General features: G+C 36.5%; 1 protein-coding gene across 9 annotated transcripts in view; it reads left to right on the top strand.

The window, feature by feature from the left end:
* LOC140845005 (uncharacterized protein C2orf66-like) overlaps positions 1–24,645 on the top strand; it is a 75,367-nt gene extending 50,722 nt beyond the window's left edge. Inside the window, exons 1-8 of one of the 9 annotated variants that reach the window (XM_073218432.1) lie at positions 9,272–12,401; positions 14,573–14,620; positions 15,090–15,203; positions 19,996–20,033; positions 20,612–20,743; positions 22,038–22,236; positions 23,649–23,672; positions 24,391–24,645. In XM_073218432.1, the coding sequence (XP_073074533.1) occupies positions 12,377–12,401; positions 14,573–14,620; positions 15,090–15,203; positions 19,996–20,033; positions 20,612–20,743; positions 22,038–22,217 (537 nt within the window). In that variant the 5' untranslated portion in view covers positions 9,272–12,376 and the 3' untranslated portion in view covers positions 22,218–22,236; positions 23,649–23,672; positions 24,391–24,645. The other 8 variants (XM_073218435.1, XM_073218431.1, XM_073218430.1 and 5 more) reach the window with 8 other exon arrangements.

Here is a 24,645-nt window from a genome sequence, read left to right as displayed (position 1 = left end):
ATCTTAGTTTAGGAAGTCAGAAAGTAGCCATTTTTGTAAAGTTCATATGCTATTTTTTTTAATTTTGGTTTTTGTATTTATATAATAGTAATGTTGTAGTAAAGGATTTATAGACAAAGCATAGAACTATTAACTCTTCCAAAACCTAAATGATAGGCATATTTTGTAATTCATGTTGCACTTGTTTTGTTTCATATTGAACTTTTTACATCCCTTTTTTAGGAAGAAAAAACACATTTGAATTGTTTTTAGCATAAAACTCTACATTGGAAAATATAACTCTTCATATGGTTAGCAAAGCATACTTTGCCACCAAAGCTAAATGAAACTAAAATACCTCCAGATATTTGTGCCAATGAACATTTCTTAGCATATTGGAATTAAAATAAAAATAATCTTTTCAGTATTTTTCATCTAGGAAATTAAATGTGTAATTCATCAAAATTTATATTCCACACCCAAATTTTTCTTTAAAAATATGTACAGTTTATACCATAGTATATCTGATTTCCTGAATAATGTTCTCTGATTTTATTATTAAAAAATTAGTTTATCTAATAATTATCTTTCCTTAATTAAAGTAATCATTTGAAGTAATGCTTCAGATTCTTTCTGATGTAAAATTTTAATTTTGTTGCACAGAACACTTTTAGTAATGGTGTCTGTCATTTATATAATGCAGTTTACTAATAAATGTTTAATTTTCTATATATTTCCTTTCAGTCCCTTTATACATCAGGTATTTCACGGGAAGATTATGCACTAGAACCTAACATATAGTACAACAAACTAAACATTTTTAAATGCATATCTTAAAGGAAAATATAAAGCAATCAAGATGTTAATGCTAAAGTGTTAACATTGATATTGTGGTATACTCATTAGAGAAAAGTAAAATTATGACAGACCCAGAAACTGTTTATCTGGTTGAAATTCTTTAATTTCTCCGTGTAGAAATTCTCAAAGGGAATTTCAGTCCTCATATTGTAGTTTTTCGTACCACTTAATGTCACTTAACTGCTTCTCTGACCAGCACTGTTAACGCAGTTTACATAAGTAAGCTTGGAAGTAAAGAGGCAGCAGAGAAAGCCAAATATTAAAATGTTTGGCCTTGAATTAAAGACAGTTTATCTATTTTCAGGTGAGGACTGCGTAATATTAGTAGAGATGATATACAGACTTAAAAATTCAGTGAACATTATTTTCTGAGCTGAGTTTGTTTTTGTGCTAAATAGTTTTATCCCAAGTAGGAGATGCTGTATTTAACATAACCATACTTTCTAAACATAGTCAAATATATATTTGTTGGAATATTGGTAGAAATAACCATCTTTTCCTCCACTGTGGAGGGGGAGGAAACTCCAGTGTTTAGTGTACATAAATTAGGAAATTGTATGGCTTACTTATTTACTTTAAAAAATATATAAGTGACTTAAATATGTTATTTTGAAGTGATCATATTACAGTTTCTTAAACTTATGACTAACTATATAAATGTAGCAGTGTACCCATGTGAAACCAGACCAAAATTGAATGCATATTATCACTGTGACCTTGAACTTACAGTTGTTTGGGCTAAAACAGACTGTGCCTTAAAATGAAGGAATGCCCTACAATTTTATAACTCTATGTTTTATTATGGGTGGTCTTCTCAAATTGGCCCCAAATCCTTTTCTCTGAAGTTGGTGAAGTAAAAGTTTAAAATATTTCTCTTAGTATTTATATGTATATACTCTGTATATGCTCTAAAGGCCTCCCTTAATTATAGAGTTCTCATTTTGAATTAAAATTGAATTATATTTCATGGATGTAGAAAATTAAGTTTGGCTAAAATTTCTGAAAACATAGTTAATTTTAGGAGAAGGTGGTGGCACTTCAGTTCTGAAATTATTATACATGGAAAAATGAATCTTCAAATGTAATTTTGTTTTCTTTCTAAGGAATAATCAAAGACATGAATTTATTTCTGTCTATAAGTACTGAGACCTATACTTATTTTTCCTCAGATCACTGAAGCTTGTATTACATATCAAATAAAGTTATTTACCCGATATGATTTTTCAGTAATAAACTGATTCATGTAGTATATTTTTAATGTTCACCTTCTCTCTCTCTCTTTTTTTTTCTTTCTAATTATTTTTAAGATCAAGAGAACTGACTCTAGGTATATTTTAATGTAAAGACTTGTATTTGTATTGTGCTTATTTAAAATAATGGATATAGTATCCATTAAAACAAATTATTCCATTCACAGGACATTCATGGTCTGTGCTAAAAGATGCCCATGTTTCTGTATACTCAGAATTTCTTGAATATTTTTCAATTGCAATTTTGAACATAAAAGCAACACATTTCTTATTTCTAATTTCACCTCCACTACCTCACCCAAAGACAAAAATAAAGGTTTCTCTAAAAATATGTAGAAAGAAAACATGTCTTTCTTTAAAGCATGGTCAAACTGAGATAGAAATAATTTGAGCAAAGGTATGTAATAATATGAAATATATGGCTGTCAACCTGTATCATCTTTTATATTATAGTTAAAAGTTTATAGAGGGCAAACTATGTGTTATGCTGAGATAGACTCAGTAATCATTTATTTGCAAATTGACCATTTTGTTCTCATCTAGAAAATGCAGTGCATAGTAGCAATACTTAACAGCGCAAAGGAACTTGTCCTATAGCATATACTGAAAAATGATTGTCACCTTGCAGATTTTTCCATTTAAACATGCATGATCTTCTCCAGTACTTTGTATAATGTACAGTGTACTAAATACACATTATGTGTGACTTTGTGTGTATTTTTGTATGATATAGTTAACATTACATTTAACTGGTTGTAATTCACAGAAAGTGCTGTTTTATTCTGTAGTGTTGTGAATGTTTTAATCTGTGTTTCAGCATTATGGGTGTAAGGTTTAATAGGTGAATATTTGCCTTCAGTCTCTGCTCAGGTATTAATGTGTAGCAACTTTTGGTGCTGTCTTTTTAATTGTCATAATCTGGTGTTCTCAATGTTCAACAATAAATTTGGTGAACAAGGACATGTTCAGAGATTGCTTTCCAGTCACATACTCACCACAATACCATTTGAAGTAAAATAAAACTTAGTTATTTCTTTGCAGCATGTTTAGCATTTCAGAAATTTGAATGCCTAAGCATGTGGCATGATAAACAAGATACAGCTCAGGTAAATGTTGAGAATAAGATAAATTCTAGTATTTACCAACTTGGTATTTTGTAGCTTTCAGCATGCATTTGTATGGACATTTCATGGTTCACATTCTATTTTAAGGCATTTTATACTTTCTCTCCCAAATATAGGTTTCTCCCAGAGACCATGCTTTCCACTTTCCTTACGCTAACGTGATGTTAATTCTTAGGTACTCAGTTTCTCAAATTACATAAGAATGAGGATGATTTAGATATTTTTTTGTAGACAGATTCCCAGGTCACCCTAGAACTACTAAATTTGATCTGTGGGGAGGAAACCTGGGATTCTGTTTAAACAAGTACCCCAAATAATAAGCCTCAAACTTTGCTTCAGTCAGTAATTTTAATTTGCAGGGCTCCTAAAAGCAACTAGAAATTGTCTTTAGGATTATTAGATGCCAAAAAGGCCACTACATAATCTAAACTTTATTATAAAATGGATGAAAGGAGTAAAATGGGGTAGGGCAGCTTTTGAAGGACAAGTGTCTTCTTTCTTACATGTTGATTAGAAGTGTTTTTGAAGCCATTTTAGTCATCATCTCTAAATGTATGAACAGTTACAAACTGCATGTATTAATATTCTATACATTATTAAATATACCCAAAAATAAATGTTAAAAGATGAGAAGTAATACAGCTACAAGCTTTAATATTTTATTTGGATACTTACAGGATTATCTTGAAACTGTTGCCAGTAAATCCAATCTGGGGAGATCTCCCTGTATGCTAGGTGAGACCTCAACCTGGAAGAAGGTTCTTGATTGACCAGGAAAGAATTCATGAGCAGGACAAGCAGTTACAAGCAAAAAGTAGTTGAGTAGAGCAAAAGTACGTACTCAAAGAGGGAGTGCAGTCGTGCTCCAGAGAGCAACCTGGTGGAGTTCAGGTTGGGTGGTCTTATAGCTAGAGTTTAAGCAAGGGGTGGGTATTCATCAAGACGGGTGGTTTTTCAGAATAGAGAGGGGATTTAAGGACGATAAGGTGGTGCCCTCTTTTCGTCCTTAGATGGTCTGCCTTGGAATTGTCATGGAGGTAAGTGATGTTTAGTAGGCTAATGAGCATATAATGTATTTTGAGGTGCAGTCAGGGTCAACTCCATGTTGAAACTGTCAGTTTTGGCTGGTCTATCATCTATATTCCTACTCCTCACATCCCAGGAGAAGAGTTTACATGGAATGTTTAGAATGTAAACAAGCATCCAACTGAATGTAAACAGTGGCTGAAGGCCCTCTTCCCCCTCCAAGTGCATGTCTGGCTATTAGCTTACTAACAAAACTGCCACTGGAGTATACAACATGAAAGCCGCATAGGTCTTTCCCACTAGTTTTTCTCACATTTTTCAACTCCCTCCTCATCTTCACTCCCTTTCTATAATATTTATATATTTTTATTGCTACATAACAAATTACAAATTTAACAACACAGTTTATTTACTTACAATTCTGAAGTCAGAAGTCTGGGCAAGACCAACTGGGTTCTCTGTTCAGAATCCCACTTTGGAAATCAAGCCAGGACTTCTGTCCTACCTCAGACTCACTCAGGTTGTCAACAGCTGAGGTTCTTTTCCTGGGGCTGTTCTTTTCTGAGCTTCCTGTGCCATTCTCTGCGGCCGGGCCCTCCACAATATTGCATTTTGCTCCTTCAAGACTGGCAGGAGGACTCTTTCACATTTTTCTCTGTTACTGACCTTTAGTCCCAGATTTAAAAGTCTGTGAGTAGCTCAGATCTCCTGAGATAACTTCCCTTTAGGTTAACTCGAGGTCAACCTTAATTACATCTGCAAAATCTTTTTGGTTGTGTAAAGTAACAATCATAATCCTATCATACTCACAAATTACACCCACATTCAAGGGGCATGGATGATACAAGGTGTGTACCCTAGAGCATAAGAATCTTGGGTGCCATTTTAGAAGTCTTACCATGCATAATAAGGAACTGAAGTCTTTTTCATAATTGCTATCCTTACATAATATTTTAAACCCTAGTTTTAATTGAAAGAGCTGATAAATATAAAATGTTTAGTGAAGGAAAAGTCTCTCAGTTCTTTGAATTTTAAACAGCTTTTAGAAAGAAGAAAACAGTCTCCAGTTCCTAAGTTGTTTTGCATTTGTACATGTGTATGATTTTGATTAAAGATAGTTTTGTTCTTGTTCATTTTGAACAGTCAGAATTTGGATATGGCAGATATGGCTTGAAATTAAGGAAAGTGTATTAGTTTGCCTTATCAAGTAAATGGAAGCATCTTATTGTACTTAATAGATAAAATTTCATACCGGGTATAGGTCAAGAGTTATGGTTCTAACTCAAGAAATTTATATAAAATTGAGCTTTCAAAAATGCTTCTAGTGATTTGCTTCTCTTGAATATGTTTGGAGAAAGAGTTAAACTTCATATACTTTCTAAGTGCTTATATCACAGTGTACGGTGAAAGAAAGCATCAGGTTTGTCAGGTATGTGCTCATTTTGACTATTCGTATATGTAAATCAGTGTATCCTTAAGTATCAAATATTTGTTAAGTAACATATTTGTTAAGTATGTGTTAAGGTATGTTCATATTAACACATACTCAACAAAAAAGAATCAACAAGCCTTTTACCTTTAATGATTGTGCAATTCTGATCAGGAAAGGGCTATAGAAGATTATGAGAAATAAAGCTGAAATGATCTAAGGGTTGGAATATAAGGATTCAACTGAAACAAAAGGCCTCTTCACTCTGGAACTGCAAAGATTTAATTAAAAGATGCTTGAAGAGGAAACCTGATGATTTATTCTCCTCATTCCCTGGCTTCAGTAAATAACAGCATTTCATATCATGGGCATTAAAGAGATTGTTGAGATTTAAAAGGTGATGTAACATTGGGGTGGAAGGGAGAGGAGGGAGTCTGTAAGAGGTTTTGATGTGCTGGAGAAAAAAGATGAAAGGAATTTGGTTTAAACTTTTTAGAAAAAAAGTATGTAATATGGTTGCGTTTTAAATTACAGATGTGTAACATTCACTGCATTTAAAAGTCTTTGTTCTTATTTTTAAATAGAATTAATAAAAAATTCAGTTACATTTATAAATTACAGATCCACAGATTACTGAAATAGGAAATGTGCCTGTTTGGGACCATGATCCCCAAACTTTATTGATGGCACACCCTACCATTAAAAAAATGTTTAAACTTTCCCCCAATAAACATACCACTACTATACTAATATGTAAATAGGAAATTTAGACATGATATATTTTAATGCCTTCCTAATTATAATAGCTTCATAATAGCAATAGCTAATAACTCAAGGCAGAAAATATATTTAGAGCAATAGTGAATTTAAATTGATTTTTAAAATAATCTTAATTTTTAATGAAGAGTAGCTTTTATTATTGAAGAATAATTGACATACAATATTGTATTAGTTCAGGTGTACAGCACAGTGATTCTATATACATTATGAAATGGTCACCACAATCTAGTTACCATCTGACATACAAAATTGTCACAATATTATTGACTATATTCCCTATACTGTACATTATATCCCAGTGTCTTAATTATTATATAACTGGGAGATTGTACTTTGTAATTCCCTTCACCTATTTCATCCATCCTCCTACCCCACTCTCCTCTGGCAGCCATCAGTTTATTCTCGGTGTCTATGAGTCTATTTCTATTTCATTTTCTTTGTTTCTTTGTTTTTTAGATTCCACATATAAATGGAATCCTAGGGTATTTGTCTTTCTGTCTGACTCATTTCATTTAGCATAATGCCCTCTAGGACCATCCATGTTGTCACAAATGGCAAGATTCATTCTTTTTTATAGCTGAGTAATAAAAACCCATTTATCCATTAATCTATCAATGACCTTAAGGTTGCTTCCTTATCCTGATTATTGTAAATAATACTGCAATGAACATAGGGGTGTATATGTCTTTTCCAGTTAGTGTTTTCATTTTTTTCAGAAAAATACCCAAAAGTAGAATTGCTGGATCAATTTTTGTTTGTTTGTTTTGTTTTTTAATTTTTTGAAGTAGCTCCTTACTGTTTTCTGTAGTGGCTGCACCAATTTACAATCCCACCAGCAGTATACAAGGGTTCCCTTTTTCCACGTCCCTGCCAAACTTGTTATTTCTTGTTTTGTTGATAGTAGCCACTCTAGCTGGTGTGAGGTGATATCTCACTGTGGTTTTGATTTGCAGTGCCCTGGTGGTTAGTGAAGTTCTCTATCTTTTCATGTATCTGTTGGCCATAGAAATGTCTTCTTTTGATAATTGACTGTTTACATCCTCTGATCATTTTTTAATCAGATTGTTTTTTTAAAAAAATATTGAGTTACATGAGTTCTTTATATATTGTGTATGTTAACCCCTTATTGGATACATCATTTGTGAATATCTTCTCCTATTTAGTTGGTTGCCTTTTCATTTTGTTGATGGTTTCTTTCTGTGTGCAAAAGCTATTTAGTTGAATGTAGTCAGTCGCATTTGCTTGCTTGCTTTTTCCTTTTCTCTTTTTTGCTTTTGTTTTCCTTGTCTGCGGAGACAGATGCAAGGAATTAGCACTAAGATCAATATCAAAAGCTTACTTCCTATTTTTTGTCTAAGAGTTTTATGATTTCAGGTCATATATTAAGTCTATTCAGTTTTGAGTTTATTTTTGTGTATGGTGTAAGAAAGCGGTCCGGTTTTGTTCTTTTGCATGTAGCTGTCTAGTTGCCCAATACCATTTATTGAAGAGATTGTCTTTTCCCCATTGTATCTTCTTGCCTCCATTGTAATAAATTAGTTGACCATAGAAGCATAGAAGGGTTTATTTCTGGGCTCCGTATTCTATTCCATTGCTCTATGAGTCTGTTTTTGTTCTAGTATCATATACTGCTTTGATTAATGTAGCTTAGTAGCATAGTTATAAGTCCAGGAGCATGATACTCCTGCTTTGTTCTATTTTCTCAAGATTGCCTTAATTATTCAGGGCTTTTGTAGAAAGGAGTAACTTCTTGTCAGATCCGATTAAATTACTGTTTTTAATTCCTGATGAGCCTGACAAAAGGGTAGAAGTGTCAGCACTGGCGTTTTCTTTTGTTGGTTTGTGCTTGCATTACTGGCATTATCTTCAACTCTGTTGAAAGGAGTAGTTTCTTGTTAGGAGCAGTTTTAAGCGGCTTATTTTAATAGATTACAATAGTTATGTTAGTTACAACTAAATAACATGTATTATATATATTATTGTATGTAAATATACATAAAATGTATATATAACTTATACATTTAAGTATATGAATAATATATATTTAATGATTTAATCCATGAATCCTTTAACCATCTAACATACAATACAATGTTATGATATGCTTAAAGTGAACAAGTGAATGAATAAACTACTGGGGTGCCCTGTCTGCCTCCTACAGGCTGTCGAATTTCTACTCTTCTCAGACTATATTCCACATACTATGTGTGGCCAGTTGTGATAAAGACTGTGTGTATGAGGACACTGGTATCAATCCATGTATAAAATTTTAATACATCAGTATATTAGGTTAAGCACATGAAAAGGAAGTACGTTTTCCTTCCACATCCCAAAATGTGGTTTGGCACACCATTAGAATGCAGACTTAGTTAATATTTTTGTAACCTTTTGAGGCTGTCTTTGATAGGTTTCCAATATCCATATTTACTTATATTAACCCAAAAGCAAAAATGAGGTTTGGGGAGGAGGAACAGACTATTATTTCTTATAGCAGTAATCACATCAGTTCCCCTTACCCCATTCTTCCTCCTTGAGGGCAGTGTGAGAATGGCCAGGTGACCCATGCATGTGCAAAAGGGGCTTTTTGTTTGATATTGAACCACAGGAGAGGAACCCCAAGATTGTGAATCTGGGAATTTTTTTACAAAGCTACATGCTGCTCTCCTACCCTCCTGAGAGAGAAAGAGATGCCTTTGCTCTCAGATGTTTTACAATGCTTTGGAATGTAAACATAGCTGCAGGTTTCGTCTCCCCATAAAATGTAAACACGTGGCTCCACCAACCAGGAGGCAAAAGGAAGCAGAGCACTGAAGGTAAGTGTTTCTGTGGAAAGGAGACATTATCTTCATAGCATGCAGTTTCCTTTGCTCAGGAAACCACACCATGCAGAAACATGAAAATATTCATGAAGCATTGTTTCCCTGGTAGTCTTCATGGGGTACAGAAATAAGGCCTCTCATTCTCCTGGCATTACTGTTGGAAGCCTTTAATGACCAAATGAAGTGAGTAGGACAAATTAATGTCATGACTTAACAATCCTCCAGCTGTGAATTTTTGGGTAGGGTAGGTAGGAAAAACTGGTAGAGCCATCATTTGGGAGTTCTAATACTGAAGTTTGTTAAGTCTTTGTGTTTAGAAATGTATTAATAATGTAACATGCAGGATAGAAGGGAAGTAGTTGAGGTAGGAGAAGGGGATCATTTACAAAACTGCTGTAAAATTTGAAATACTAGTAATAATGGTCTAAACTCGGGTGGGCACCAGAAAGTTGTGAACCAATGCAAGGGTGACCCTAAAGTGCTGGGCTCCCTAGGCTTAGCAACTAATTGGATTTGGTAGGTAAGCCTCTGAGTTAGATTTGGCCTGGCACCTTACCTGACTCCCATGAGGTGGAAGATATGGAGACAATTAAAATGTCTTAAGATGCTGCCAGCCAATGGCCTATCTTAATTTTCACTATCCCCAAGATCTTACGTTCTATAACTACAAAGGAGAGTGTGCAGAGTGGGTTTTCTGAGTCTCCATTTTGTTCTTTTTTCAGCTTAATGCAATACCTTACAGTTTTAAATTATTTTTAAAAGTTCAAATTGTTCTAGTCTGACCGTGATGCAGTAAGATCTTTAGGTGCTAAAGTGCAACAAACTGGAACTTTTTGTCAGACATACATGCCGTACTTCAATTTTGAAGGAAAAGAGACAAAAAGTAAGAAAACTAAGAATTGTAAGTAATTTCTTTTAATAGACATTCCAGACCATACAGGGTGTGTATAGACTGCCTTGTCACCTGTGCTTTATCCTTTTAGCAGACATTCATTGAGTATCTGCTGTACCAGAGTCAGTGCCAGACACATTCACATTCAGCTTCTCATTTCATTCTCCACAAAAGTCCTTAAAGAGAGGATTATTATCATCACATTACAAGAAAGGAAATAGTGTTAAAGAAATGAAGCAATTTGCTTAAAGTAGAATTCAAACCAGATTGGCACAGAAATAGAGTTCTTCCTGAAGACCTGCAATATGTAGTAATCAATACTAGTTCACTTGCTACTCTGTCAAAATCTTTTCTGACCATACTAGTTATTCCTCTTGCTTTGAAAAAAAATTTTTTTCCCAATGATCTTCCCCAGCCTTCCTTTTACTTCTGCTATACTTTCCCTCAGAGATTTCTCTTAACTGTGTGACTTCAGTGATCTATTCTGGGTGGATGACTCACCAAGTCAGTCAGCCTTGCTCCCTTAGTTCCGTGTCTTAATGTCTGAGTCAATGGCACTATATTTAGCTTCGCTAGGACTCCTTATCCATAAGTTATGGCTAGTAATATTACCTTACAAACCTAACAGGTGGGTTAAGTGGAATAATGGAACAAATGCACCTGACATACAAAGTGCTCAAAAATGATAGGTGCTTTCCTAGCTCTCCAGTCTCTAGTTTTCTCCAAACTAGACAAACTCAGTTTCAATTCACTGTTGAAATTTAACTTTATAATTTCTCTTGATCCCTAATTAGCAATTCTTTTTAGTTTTCAAATTCCTATGAAATCCTCCCAATTACACAGGGTGAAAATCCACTCATTTTAATAATCTCCTTTTGCCTGTCATGTCCAATTAATTGGTAAGCCTAGGGAGCCCAGCACTTCAGGGTCACCCTTGCATTGGTTCACTCCTTTCTGGCTCCCACCCTAGTTTAGACCGTCATTACTAGTATTTCAAATTTTATAGCAGTTTCATGAATGATTCCCCTTTCCTAGCTCACCCACTTCCCTTCTATCATGCATATTACATATTCCCATTAATCATTTTTTACACAGCAATTTAGCATTATCACTCTTCCAAAACTTTGTAATCTACCTGCATGTTCTGTAAGATACAGTCCAAACTCTTTGACATTTTGACCAATCTACATTTCCAGTCTTCTTCCCTACCATTTTCCAAAGATATCTCCTCCCCACACAGTTAGGACTAGATTGCAAGAAACAGAAAACCTGACAATTGCTCAATCAAATCTCGAAGCAGAAGGTCCAGGGTAAGTCTCCAAGAAATCATCAAGAACCAAAGCTCCTATCCAATTAATTTTCCATCCTTAATGTGTGGCTTTCAAAATAAAATGGTGGCTAATATATTTCCATTCCAGGAGGAAGGAGAGGGAAGGCACAAAAGGGGCTCTGCCTTTTATTTGGGAAGGATGCTCTCTCTTTTGTCCCTTTCCGACCCTCAGGGACTTCCATTGGTGGCTCATTGGCCAGAATGATATCACATGGTCACGAAGGAATGCAAGGGAAGCTGTGGAAGCAAGTTTTCAAGTTGGATATGTTGATATGCTAAACAATGTCTAAGAAACAAATGTATGTTAGTCTGCTTGGGCTGCTATAACAGAATACTATGGACTGGATAGCTTACACAACAGAAATTTATTTCTCAAAGTTATGGAGGCTTGAAAGTCCAAAATCAATGTGCCAAAGATTGGAGGCTAGGACTTCAACATACGAATTTTGAGGGGACACAATTCAGTCCATAGCAAAAGTGATAAAAAGAAGCAACAAGCAGAGTCTGCCACACAAGCCAACTGAGCTCCTACATTTATTTTGAGTATCTCCTCCCTTTTGCTACTTCTTTATCCTTGTTCAGTAACTTCTTCTGGCCATATCTCTGTTATCAAAATTTTCTCCATGAAAAGACGCCAGTTGCCACAGTCAGGACTGATCCTGTTCCTACTTCTAGCTGCCATAGTTCCATATGGGAGTCATCAAATTAGATCTTGTATGCTCTTTATGTGCAGTTCTTAATAGTGACATTTATTTAACGTTTATTTGTCAGGTACTGTGCAGCCCCTTTATATATATCATTTCTAATTCTTTCAACAACACTGCAAAGTTGGATTACTTCACATATGAGGAAACTGAGGTGCAGAGAGATTAAGTAATTGCCCAAGAGAATGGCGGAGACAAGTTTTGAACATAGTTAAGTTTGGTTCTGCAGTTCTTTCCACCACACCATGCTGCCTCTCCAAATAGATTGTCTGTGCCTCCCAGGCAGTGATCACATCCCTTTCCATATACCTCTTTGCATTCCCACACTTAGCAATGTGTGTTTTACATGGTAGAAATGTGTTAAATATTTTTCTGAATGAATGATAGTAACAATGGCCCAAGGTAGTCCAAAATCCAGATTTAACAAAAACAATTATGTCCATAACAAAATTGCCGATGTGGTGTTAATTGTTGAAGCTGAGCAGTAAGGGCATGGACTTGCATGATTCTGTTCTCTTTAATTTTTATGTGTTAGAATTTATAAAAGTTCTATTTTTATATAAATTCCAATTTTATATAAATTCCATTAAAGCCTTAAGTGAGATATAATATTCATTGGTTGGAAGGCTCACTATTTTCAGGATGCCATTTTTCTCCAATATGATATGTAGACTAAATGCAATCTCAGTCAAAATCCCAGCATGCTATTTTTCTAAAAATCTACATGCTGATTCTATAATTTATATGGAGAAGTGAACAGTTTTGAATAGTCACAACAACTTTGAAAAAGACTCACACTACTTGATTTCAAGCCTACTGTAAGGCTAAGGTAATCAAAGGCAGTGTGGAAAAGGCAGAAGGACAGATACATACGTACAGCAGTGGAGCAGAACAAAGTGTTAAAAAATAGATCCAACGTTTTATAGTCATCTGATTTTCAAGAATGGTGCCAAAACACTCCAATGGGAAAAGAAAGATCTTTTCAACATATAGTGCTGGAATGACTAAATACTCATATGGAAAAACATAAATAAACCTGGACCCTTCCTCACATCATGCACAAAGACTAATTTGAGATGACTCATAAATCTAAATGTAAAAACTGAACTATGAAGCCTCTAGAAGAAAATATAGGAGACTACATTGTGGCATGATGGCAGTTCAAGGTAATTAGGCAGAATAAAAAAGGAATGATTTTAAAAATTGGTAAGTCATACTTCATTGCAACTAAAGACTTCTGCTTATCAAAAGACACCATTAAGAAAATTTACAGGCAAATCACAGACAGAACCATATTCCTGATGATGGATTTGTTTTCAGACTACATACGACACTTGTACAACTCAGTCATAAAACCTCAAAAAGCCAATTTTAAAAGTGGAATTTTAAAAACAGAAGTCAACAGGTGATGTTCTTTGCAGAAGCCTAGAAGGTCCCCGCTGCCACCTGGGAGCACATTACTGTTGGAGCATGAAGATGGCATCATCTCTGCTCTGAGATTTCTCATGAGTTTTCCCTGGGCCAGACTCACAGAATGTACTTCTGAAGGGAAAGGGTAAAGGTCTGCTCTTCTGTTTGTTTAATGGAATAACATTTTATACACCTGAAGTATGAAAGAGCTCCCAGAATACTGGGAATTAACCATTGTTTTTTTTCTTTTTTGGTTTTTTTTTTGGTGGGGAGCTGATTTTGGTTTTGTTTTTTGAGGGAATTCTGTTGATTTTTTTTTTTTAAGGATAAAAGCTCACTAGCTGTATTTCAGAGTTCACAATTGATAAATAGCACTAAGAAAGAAAAGCATTTCCCCACTATGCCCCAAAATATCCAAAGAAATACCCATCTGAATTGTCCTCAATTTTTTTCTTCTCTGAAACTACTCTTTTTATCATACAAATTTTGTGTCTGGAACTTTATGTAACATTTTAAGAATGGCGTTTCTTCCAGACACTTAAATAATTTTATTAATGGGTTAAAATATGTGGTCCTTTACAAAATTATGTGACTCATCGATAGGGTCATACCTAACTTAATAGTTTAAAATGGAACCTTTTCTCATCCCTTTTGTATTAAAAAAAATTAGTATAATTTTACTCACATAAAACCTCAGGTTCGTAATAGACATTTCAGCCTAAATCCATTTTGTGTTACGAATTGGATGACCGAAGAAGCTCCACCTTTCTCACAAGGGAATAAAGAACTCAGATCCAGCTTCTAAGTCTAGACATGGCTCAATGCTTTCAGTAGAAGCTAAAGAAATTGTAGAGAGTTACGGGTCTTTTTCCTGCATGGTTGACCTGACATCTTGCTATTCCTTGTCTCAGTTTCCTGTATGTTAGTTACCAAGAAGTGGGCGGCTAACACAAAACTTTATTCTTTCACAGTTCTGGAAGCCGGACATCTGAAATTAGCATCACTGAGCCAAGATCAAGGTGGGTGCAGGATTCACTCCCTCTGGAAACTCTAAGGAAGAATCTGTTCCTTTCCTCTTCCAGCTTCTGGTGACTGCCCAGATTCCTTGGCTTGCAGCCTCCCCTCCAAAACAATTTAAATAGAAAGGGGTGTGTGGTCATAAAATTGCCACATTCCCTGCAATCTCCATTGCTTTGTGTACAGCAGCTAGATTGCTATTAACTTACATTTGACTGGTTCATTTGAATATTCAAGTCAAATCAAATATTTATTGTCCACCTACAGTTTTCTCTTCCCTCTTTGTTAAAATATGACAGTATGTAAATCTTTGGATGAACAATACAAAATAAAAATATAACAAAGCTCAAATTTCAAAAGAGCATTTTAAGAATCTAAGCTCAGATTTTACCTGAAGAATTATTAATTCCATGAACATCTGTGATATGCCTCTCTATGTATATATATTATGCCATATAAATTCTATGCCAGGCATTATATGCCAAGTTCTGAAGAAGAAGATGATGAAAAAAGACCTGGTGCCTACTTCAGGAAGTCCGTGTGGGGGACGAAGAGACACGTGGAAGCAGATCCTAATTCAGCAAGGTAAGAGCCATTGAAGTGACTAAGTGGCTTCTTTTTCCTCAGAAGTGATATTTGAGGTGATCCTTGAAGGGCAGGGCGTTCTGAAGGCACACAGGAGTCAGAGAAGGCATTCCAGGCAGAAGCAACCACAAGGTCAAAGGCACGAAGGTAGAAGTGTGGGTGGTGGTCACTGGCGAGGTCAAATGGCTGGGAGGGTACGACTGGCGTTTTTATCATCCGCAAGAGCTTAGACTTTATCATTCTGGCATCAAGAAGCCCCTAGAGGTGGGAGGGATGCCAGTAAGCTTTGCCTTATCAGTGCGACCTTGTCTTCCTGTTGTCTGCTCCAGAGTCAGTTGCAAAGCCAAAGATGTTGTGGACCACCTCAGGCGCTCTGCTATAAAAGCAGACTGCCTGCTGAAAAGCTGTTTGCAAAGCCAAAGGAAGTGATGTAGGAGTCTATATTTTAGGAGTAATCCTTCACTCCTTTATTATGACTTTTGGAGATACCAAAATGGCCTGACATAACGGGGAATTGGGAAACTGTTGCTCAAATCCAGGTCGAGACAGTTTGGTTTATACCTCAGTCAGGGTGTCAATCTGGATGTCCATTTTCTTGCTTTGTTTTCTCTGAGCTGGCTTCAGATCAAGTATGACTATCATGCTTTTTGTTGCCTCTGCACCCCCATCGTACTTGTAGGAGAAATAGCTTAAATTTAGGACAGGACTGAACAGTACGTGTGCTGGCTGCCCCTCTCTGACTAGCGCATGTTTCTCAGGAAGGCTGGTGGCAGGGAGGAAACAGGCCAGAGGAGGGACCATGGGAGAAGGAAAGGCCACTCCCAGGTCCCAGCTGATGACAGCGAAGGCCTGATGAAAGCAGAGGCTGAGGCCAGCCTGAGGCCAAACTCTCTCAGGGAAGGATAGCCACCCCACCTAGACCTTGTCTTTCTTCCTTTACGCATCTAGGCTTCTAGAATTGGCTCACACTCTGGCCCTAAGAAGTAAAAACATACGTAACATGTTTTAAACAGTGGGAGATATTTTTTCATCTTTAATATGCCCTTCAGCATTTTTAAAACATTTCAAAGCAAGAGAACAGCATTTTTAAACAAAAGGATAGCATTTAAACAAGAGGATAGTATTTTTTAGACGGAAGACAGCTAATAATAAAAGAAATTTCTACATGATGAATAACTAGAGAATTCTGAGGGTCAACTCTATAATTGGAGATACTCCCACTGCATTGTCACTGGGAAAAGGGACAAGTGGTTGACCATATTGTAGACATGTTCAAGAATGTCATGGGAATTTTTTTTTTAAACTGCTTTGTCATCCCTGGGGGAGAGAGGGAATTCAATTCCAGTGGTTTCAGTGGCTCATGGGATCTGGAAGCTTTGTGTGGCCTCATGATATGAGGGGTCAGCCTCTCCTCTCCCATCCATTGTGGTCACTGAGGGTCCGCTGAGCCAGGGCTCTTTGCCTCTGCTCTGTGCTTGGCAGAGACCTATGTCTTTTATCCCCCCTTCTCTTTAGCCTACTCTCAAGCTGAATTCATCCCATTGCCACAAAAAGCAGATGTGACTGCTATGAGCAGAACGCTGCCTGGCTCACTCTATTAATCATCTTAGCAACTTTTCTGCAGTTCTCGTCATCACTGAGGAAGCAATCTAAAACAATAAGTTTCCCTTTCGCTTACTCAAACCTGGGGAAAGAAAAGGACGTCAAATTCTCATCGCTGTTCGTGATGTACCTAACTAGCTCTATCGGCTCTTCTTCTTTTTTTTTCCTAATAGAGACAGGAAGGGTTTGAAAATGTTATATAGTCCAACAGAGACAGTTTTAAAGTTTCTCTCTGCCTCCCAGAATAGCCTCTTCACTGAGTGCCCTTTCCTCACCTTTACCATTATGTTTGAATTTCTAATTTAAGTTTATAATTCAGTGAGCACATATTTATTGACTTTCTTCTGTTAGTCGCCCTGTCCTGAGTACTCTATTTTCCTGTCAAATTCTAATTGAGAAATGCCAGCAAAACCCTTCATTCTGATGCCTCTGGGTGTGGAAGAGTCTTTTTGCTCAGACTATCCCAACTGCTACTTTTACAAATGTTCTATTTAATGAAGAGACCAAATGGAATAATTTGGACCAGAAACTGATGGTTTGGGAACCTGAGCTATCCTTATTTTATTTTCTTCTCTGTTGATTGAAATCACTGAACAATAAATTGCAACACATCTACTGAATGTTGTGTTGATACAGAGTCTGAAGAAAATATCATCAGCTCTCTCAATAATACATTCTGCTCTTCAAAAGAGATATAATATTAAGACACAAAGGTTTTAAAACCAAAATTTTAGAAATATGTAATTTATTTTAACAATTAGGGAAACAAGTTTTAGTAACAAGGTTATAATATGTGTGTTGGTCCACTGAGCCCTTGAAAAACTCTAAATATTTCTTAAAATGGGGAGCTCTTAAGAGGTCAAACAAATGTGCTGTGTTGTTATACAAACATAGCTAAAGCTATGACTTATTTATAGATAAATGGCTTTGCAAGTCTTATTCCAATTTATTCAGTCTTTCCCATTTAAAAAGTGCATTGTCTATTTATCGGGTTCAGTGCTCGGCACTGGGAATGCAGAGATGAGCCTTGTCTAAGGAGTTTGTAGTGTAGTGACTTGGCTATAATCTCACTTAACAATTTAATACATATTATTACATCCCGTAACTTCAAACTCTGGAGTTTAAGGAGAGTTGAAGTAATGATATTCCAGGGTACTCATTTACTCAATTAACTACTGATATTTAAACAAACTCAAGTCTCTCACATTAAAAACAATGATTCCACTGACCTCTCCAGCTGCTTCCTTCTTACTCCCTCTTCACAGCTAAACTTCTCAAGAGCTTGGTGTCCCCACTCTCTTTCTTTCCCCTCCATCCCTCACTTCCAATCTTTCACCTCCATCAACCAAAACAACTCTAAGGCTCCATGGGCCCTTTTCAGTCTCATTTTACCCAATTTGTCCCTTCTAGAAACACTTCTTTCCTTTGCTTCCATACTTTCCTGGTTTCCCCCGTACCTCCAGTGTCTCTTTTGTATAGATTCTTGTATATGGCTGTTACTGGTTAAAATTTCTCAAAGCCAACTCCTAGGCCACTTTTTCTTCTCCTTTGCTAATTTGTACTGAGGTACTCTCACCCATTCATATGCTAACAATCCCATATTTACATTTCCTTCCCACCCCTCCCCTCTGAACCCAGACCTGGGTATCCTGATATACACTCTCCATCCCCACCTGGAGATCTCAGAAGCTCCTCAAACTCAGTGCTCCATCTGGAACTCCTGACCCTCACTCCATGCCAGTGTTTGATTTCTCAGCTAAAGGCATGTACTCCACTCAACTGCATAATCCTGAGCCCTGGGAATTGGTCTGGAAATTCTCTTCCCCTTAGCCCTGCCTCCCATAGGATCTAGTACACTTAAAACCCTTCAATCAGTGAGCATTACTTGCAGCAGAAAGATCATAATCTGACCCCTGACCAGCCCCATTTCGCAGCAGGCTACCCCCTGCTCCCTCTATTCCCGGCGTGCTAATTTACCTTCAGTTGCTTTAATGTGCCATGTTCCTTTCAGCCACAGGGTCTAGCACAGTTGTTCACCTTGCTTGAACTTCTTCCCCCTCTGTACTCCCTTGGTAACTCCCACTCATCTATCAGATGTAAGGTTACTTCTTCATAGAAGCTCTCCTGACCCCTGAGACCAAATCAAATCCCCCTTCTTACACTCTTATAGACCCTACTTTCTCTTCATAGAAATTATCATTTGGATTTATAATATTTATATCACTTATATTTGTTTTATAAATTGTTTATGTGTTTTGATTGTCTATATTGCCACTAATCTGTCAGTTCAATGAAGGTAGGGCCTATATTTATTATTCTTACCATGTTATCCTCAAAGCCTAGTGCAGTACCTGGCAAGTAGTAGGAAGTCAATAAAAATTTGTAAAATGAACAAAGAAACGAACAAATGAAGGTCATAGTGACTTGCTCAAAGTCAAGATAGAAAGACTGAGACTAGACAATTTCTAGAGAGTTAATAGCCAGACAATCTCCAGTCTAGATTACTAGCCTTCTCACAAAGAGCTTTTCCTGGATTGTTCTGAATTACTGGTACCAAAGCAACTTTGTAACTCATCGAGTTCAATTTCTCAACCCTACCATTTTCTACAGATAGCATTTATTCAGCAAGAGGATGCTGCTTTTTTCCATGAAACACGTGCTATCTTTTTGCTCTATTTTGAAGGGGTATTATGATAAACTGTGCCACTATTGAAAACTTGCCAAGCTTCCTGAGATTCTCAGAACAAATATAAGGTGTAGGTCACAAAAAGCAATTTTGTCTCTTGGAGTAGAATTTCCTATTCAAAAAATGCTGTTAATTTGAGAAGCCGATATTTGCAAACGAACATTCTATTAGGAGGGATAATCCTCATCACATTCCTAGCTGCTGTATATACACCGTCTTTTGAAAGTGAAAAAGTAGAAAGCCACTTGGCTGCATGGAAGTGCCTGTGTATTTTATAAAAAACACATAAAATGTTCCGTGGTTGGAGGAGAGGTTGCTGTATTTATAAGACAAACAGGTTCACTGTTACCCCTGAAGAAGCATGAAGTAGTGATTCTCAAGGGTCTTTGTGCCATGGATGAAAATGGAATCATTATTTTTGAACTGCGCCTGCTCACGTCAGAGACACCTACCTGCAACCGGTCCACTGGTTATAAGTAGCCGTGATTGCCTTACTGATTGTAGGTGGGGTACCAACCAGGACCAGCCAAAGCCCAAACCTGGTAAGTTTTATTAGCCCTTCTGTGTATTTCATTTCCATTTCATGCCTTGGGGTGGGAGACAATCTCTACTTAGGCCAGTGTGGTCTGTGTCTGTCTCAGATGTGTGTACAGCGCATTTCTCGGTTTGGGGTATATATTTTTCTTTCTCTTTGGAGACTACTGTCTTAACATTTATGAGTAACTTAAGATTTGTTTGCTTGTTCTTTTTTATGAAGTGCATTTTCTTTGGAGACCACAAAGTGCATTTTTTCAAAGATGAAAAGCCATACTTAGACTTTGTAGGTTGTATTCATAATTGCTTTGTGTATCACTATGTAACATTTTCTTCCTCGTGGACTCTTTTAAGCTAATCAGCTGTATCTGGGGGGCTTCATATGCAGATGAATCCGGAGAAAAACAAGTCTGCAAAATTAGGGTGAACTGATACACTACTTCTCCATTGTCTGTCTTTTAAAAATGTTTCTTCTTTCTCTTTTCTGTTTTTGCTCCCCTCTTCTCCTCTCTCCTTTTCTCTCCTCTCCTCTCTCTTCTCTCCCTCTCTGACTGCCGATATTTCCCTCGTCCTTGCTCTTGCTCAGCTTCATTCCGCCATGCCCAAAGCATTCCTGCTGCTGTGTGTTGGCCTGGCACTACTCGGGCTTGCTCACGGAGCCATGCTGAGAAACGAAGAGAAATGGAAGCCCCGCAACAACCCCAGAAACCGAGATCTGGTAAGAACATGCTCAGGGACAGCTGAGAGGCAGGGCGGAACAGGACCCTCTCTGGGTTTATGCACACTGCACTCTGCTAGACCACAGTGGAGAGGAGGCTGCCAAGCTCTGGGAAGATTCTTCAGCAGGACATGTGAGGGTCTTGCTAGCGTAGTGGCCGGTGTCCTATTGTTCCTCTGGCCAATTTACATTTGTTTCTGTAAGGAGAAACAAACATATATTTAGAAAGGATCTTACACACACACAGCACATTACATTTGCAAATGATCTTAGAGAACACACTGATTTTATAGACTTAGTTTCTGATACATATACAAAATCAAGAGGAAATTGCTTTTTGCATAGCTTAGATTGAATTGATAATAAAACAGATTCTCATACAACCAACACATGCAAAGCTCAATTGCAAAAACTGAAAGTTGACCTGTAGTCTTTGGTAGGCATTATTTTCAACATAAGGCTGTCTAAGAAGAAAACCGTAAAGATATCAGTAAAAATTCTCTTTAAAAAATATGCTAAGTTCAATAAACATACTAACATTACTATTTCAAAGCATAGTTGCTCTCAAAGAAAATATGTTAAGTTCAATAAACATACTAACATTATTATTTCCAAACATAGTTTCTCAAAGAAAATTATGTGAACTATAACAACATAGGATTAAAACAATCAAATAGCCCTTTGCACAGCTTCTGTGCAAACCGTTAGACAAACGGGTTCACTGTTACCCCCGAAGAAGCATGGAGATGTCATTCTCAGGGGTCTTTGTGCCATGGATGAAAATGGAATCATTATTCTCCTCCAACCACGGAACATTTTATGTGTTTTTTGTAAAACCTTTTCCTAAAGGAAAGCAGGAAATCCCAGGTCTGAAAAGAAACTGCAGCCGAAGACAGACTGGGACGTCCCCACCCTTCAGAGAGGGTGCGCCGAGCTCTGATCACTGCGGTGTTCGATTTAATCTCTGGCTTCAGTACTCAGAGGTGCTAGCAAAGACCCCTTTGACCATGGTGCTACTAAGCAGGTGATATTCCTCCCTTGATTTCCACAAGAATGGTGAATTACCTTGCTTAGGGCTGAAATGTCAGAAAGAAGGCATGATAAGTGACAGTGGAGAGGAAGGTGGAATAGAAGTAACCAAAGTTTGTACTTCTATTTCGAGGTTTCCCACTTCCTTCCGCTTAGATTAGGACTAATGTCAACTCAGGGGGAAAACAGAGATGGGGAAAATATTCATCTCTGAGCTTTTTGGATGTTTAATTTTTATATGGCACTGAACGTTTTCTTTCTTCAGTTTTTCAGAACCCTTCGTGCATATTTTAAGGGAAGAGGTCTTGATCTTGGGAGGTTCCCAAATACTTTCGTCATGAACCAGAATCCCAGACCTGTGTCTTTTGAATCAGAGTTTATTGCTTCTGCGTTTGCAGATTATGAGGAGCAGAAAAACTCCTTTCCCAGTTTCCTCAAAGGCTGACTGTTTCTTCTGAGCACAGGTAAAAATGATCCCTTTATTCCCAGGATTTGTCCAAACATCCAACTTAAGTCATAAAGAGATTTTGAAAGTATTTATTTGAAAATGATTTTTTTTCCTCAGAGAAATTAATGCTCAATTCTGATGATACTCATTGCTGTTAATATTTGGATTTGGTTCAGATGTCTATGATTTGGTTTTAAAAAGAAATGATAGTTACGATATTTTAAGCATAGTTTTCTTGGGAAGAGGTATATTAAAATAGTAGAATTATCACCTTTAATAGCATTATTAAATATAGTGGAATACCACACACTTTTACCTATATCTTTTTTTCAAACTCAGGTCATATAGCTAAAGTTAGGTAGAAAATCATATATAAAGAAGTATGTGAATTGTACAGTTGGATAAAATAGAAAGATAAAGTTAAAAGAAAGGGTCTCTGGAGGAGAAATAATAAACATATATTTGAGCTTCAACTTCCTCACCTAAAGAAAAAAAAAGGAATATTAGTAAAGATGTTATTTTTCTCATAGGAAAAAAATTTGAAATATATTTATGAGATTTGAATTTTGTTAATCTTATTCTTTTTGCATTCTTATCAAATAAATGCTTGCTATTTATAAAGAAACAGGTATGGCACATTATAAGAAAATGCACTATGTCTCTAGTTCATTAGCGTTTGTTTGGATGAATAATAAAGGGAAGTGAATCATAATCGAAATCCACTCCCCATTCTTCCGTGGTGTGGGTGTAGGGATGAAGTTGTGAGTAAGCATACCATTGTTACACTGCATTGTGCATGTGAAAATATTTTGATTATTAGTTCTTTTGAGTGTGATTTTTAAAAATAATGATTGTCATTCTAAAAAGAAGACGTAATTTACCATGTGGCATATGCACTTGAAAACTTCTATCCTGAGAAAATAGAATAAGCAGAAAGATGTTAATGAAGGGTTACCTTGACTTTTCTCACATGTAGGCCCTAGGCTATCAGACACTAATACAGAGAAGTAGTTACTGATACCACAAGGGCTACTTCAGTGTGGGAGAGTGGTGCATGCACGTTGGTTGTAAGCCTTCGTTTCTTCATCTATAAATTGCAGGTGCTAATGTCTAACTCACAGAGGTATCAGAGAAAATATCAAATGAATACTTCCAAGTGAGCATGAAATGAAGTAATATTTAAGGCAGGAAAACAGAGCAAGCACCCAGTTGGTAGTGTTGTAATATAACGGAAATTAATTGGCTTTGTGTAAGAAGCTAAGCAAATGTTTGGAGAGTATTTCATAATTACAAACTCTCCTTTCCTAACATCTCTGATTAGAAAATGAAAAAACAAAGAGTTTTCACTGAACTATGTTGATCTTTGGGTCTTTGTGGTGTTTGTGTAGTTTTTATTTACTATTTCATAATATTTTCTTGTTCTTCCAGGTTCTGGCTATTTTAGAACTACAGGTGAAGCTTCTCATTAAAAAATTTTAATCATGGTCATGGCTAAACATTTTTTCCCTCTACTTTTATTTGTCAATGTGTAATGATTTTATTCTACATTTCCAGATTTGCATATAAATAGATTGACCCTTGGGAGATAATCTGACTCAGTGGTCTATTTTTGGAGTTTTTTTTTCCCACTCTATAACCATGAACATTGATGTAGAACACTGCGGATATTTTGTAAGAGCTACGGGACATTACGAGTCAAAAGAGATGATGATCTTCTAAATTACATGTTTACTTGAAGCTTGTCTTTAAAACTTGTCTTGTATGCTTATTACCTGTTATCAATCATTGTTTTTATTTCAAAGGGACTTTGCAAATTTTTACTGTAGTTCATCATATGTAATAGGGGTTTAGGCTTAAAATTTGTCTTTTTCCTAAAGAGGAGATGCATTCCCACGTTCAGCAATATGTTACTGAAAGATCTCACAATCTAAGTTTCATACCAAGGGAGAGTAAGTGATAAATATCCATAAATAAGTTGAAATGGAAAACAAAGAAATTTGGGATTCTAGGAATTGCTAGGATCTCTGTGAGATGTTCTCTGCCACTATGTTTAGAGGTGGACCCCGTGCTACACCAAATATCCTAGCCCCACCCCAGCTCTGATTCTCTTTTGCACACAACCTCCTTAAGAACGGAGAGTAGAAATGGGTGGATTTCCCTTCTTTTACAGCCAACCGTGTCCTCCTCCCAACCAGATGGGGCTGAATTATTCTGATTCTCGTATCCTCACTTGGAATAGCAACTTTTCCTGTATCTTTATGGAGAGCTGCATCATTTTCCCTGTGATTCCTGCAAAACAAGCGTTGTACCTGAATGCAAACATTGGTGTCCTAATCACATTAACCTGTGCATTCCAAAATAGTCTTCTGTGGCTTTTTTGTGGATGATTGATACTGAATATAAAAATAAAATATTTATGCTAAGA

The sequence above is a fragment of the Manis javanica genome, chromosome 12 (genome assembly GCF_040802235.1).
Source record: "Manis javanica isolate MJ-LG chromosome 12, MJ_LKY, whole genome shotgun sequence".
Classification (NCBI taxonomy): Eukaryota; Metazoa; Chordata; class Mammalia; order Pholidota; family Manidae; genus Manis; species Manis javanica.
This window is presented reverse-complemented; position numbering and strand designations above follow the sequence as displayed.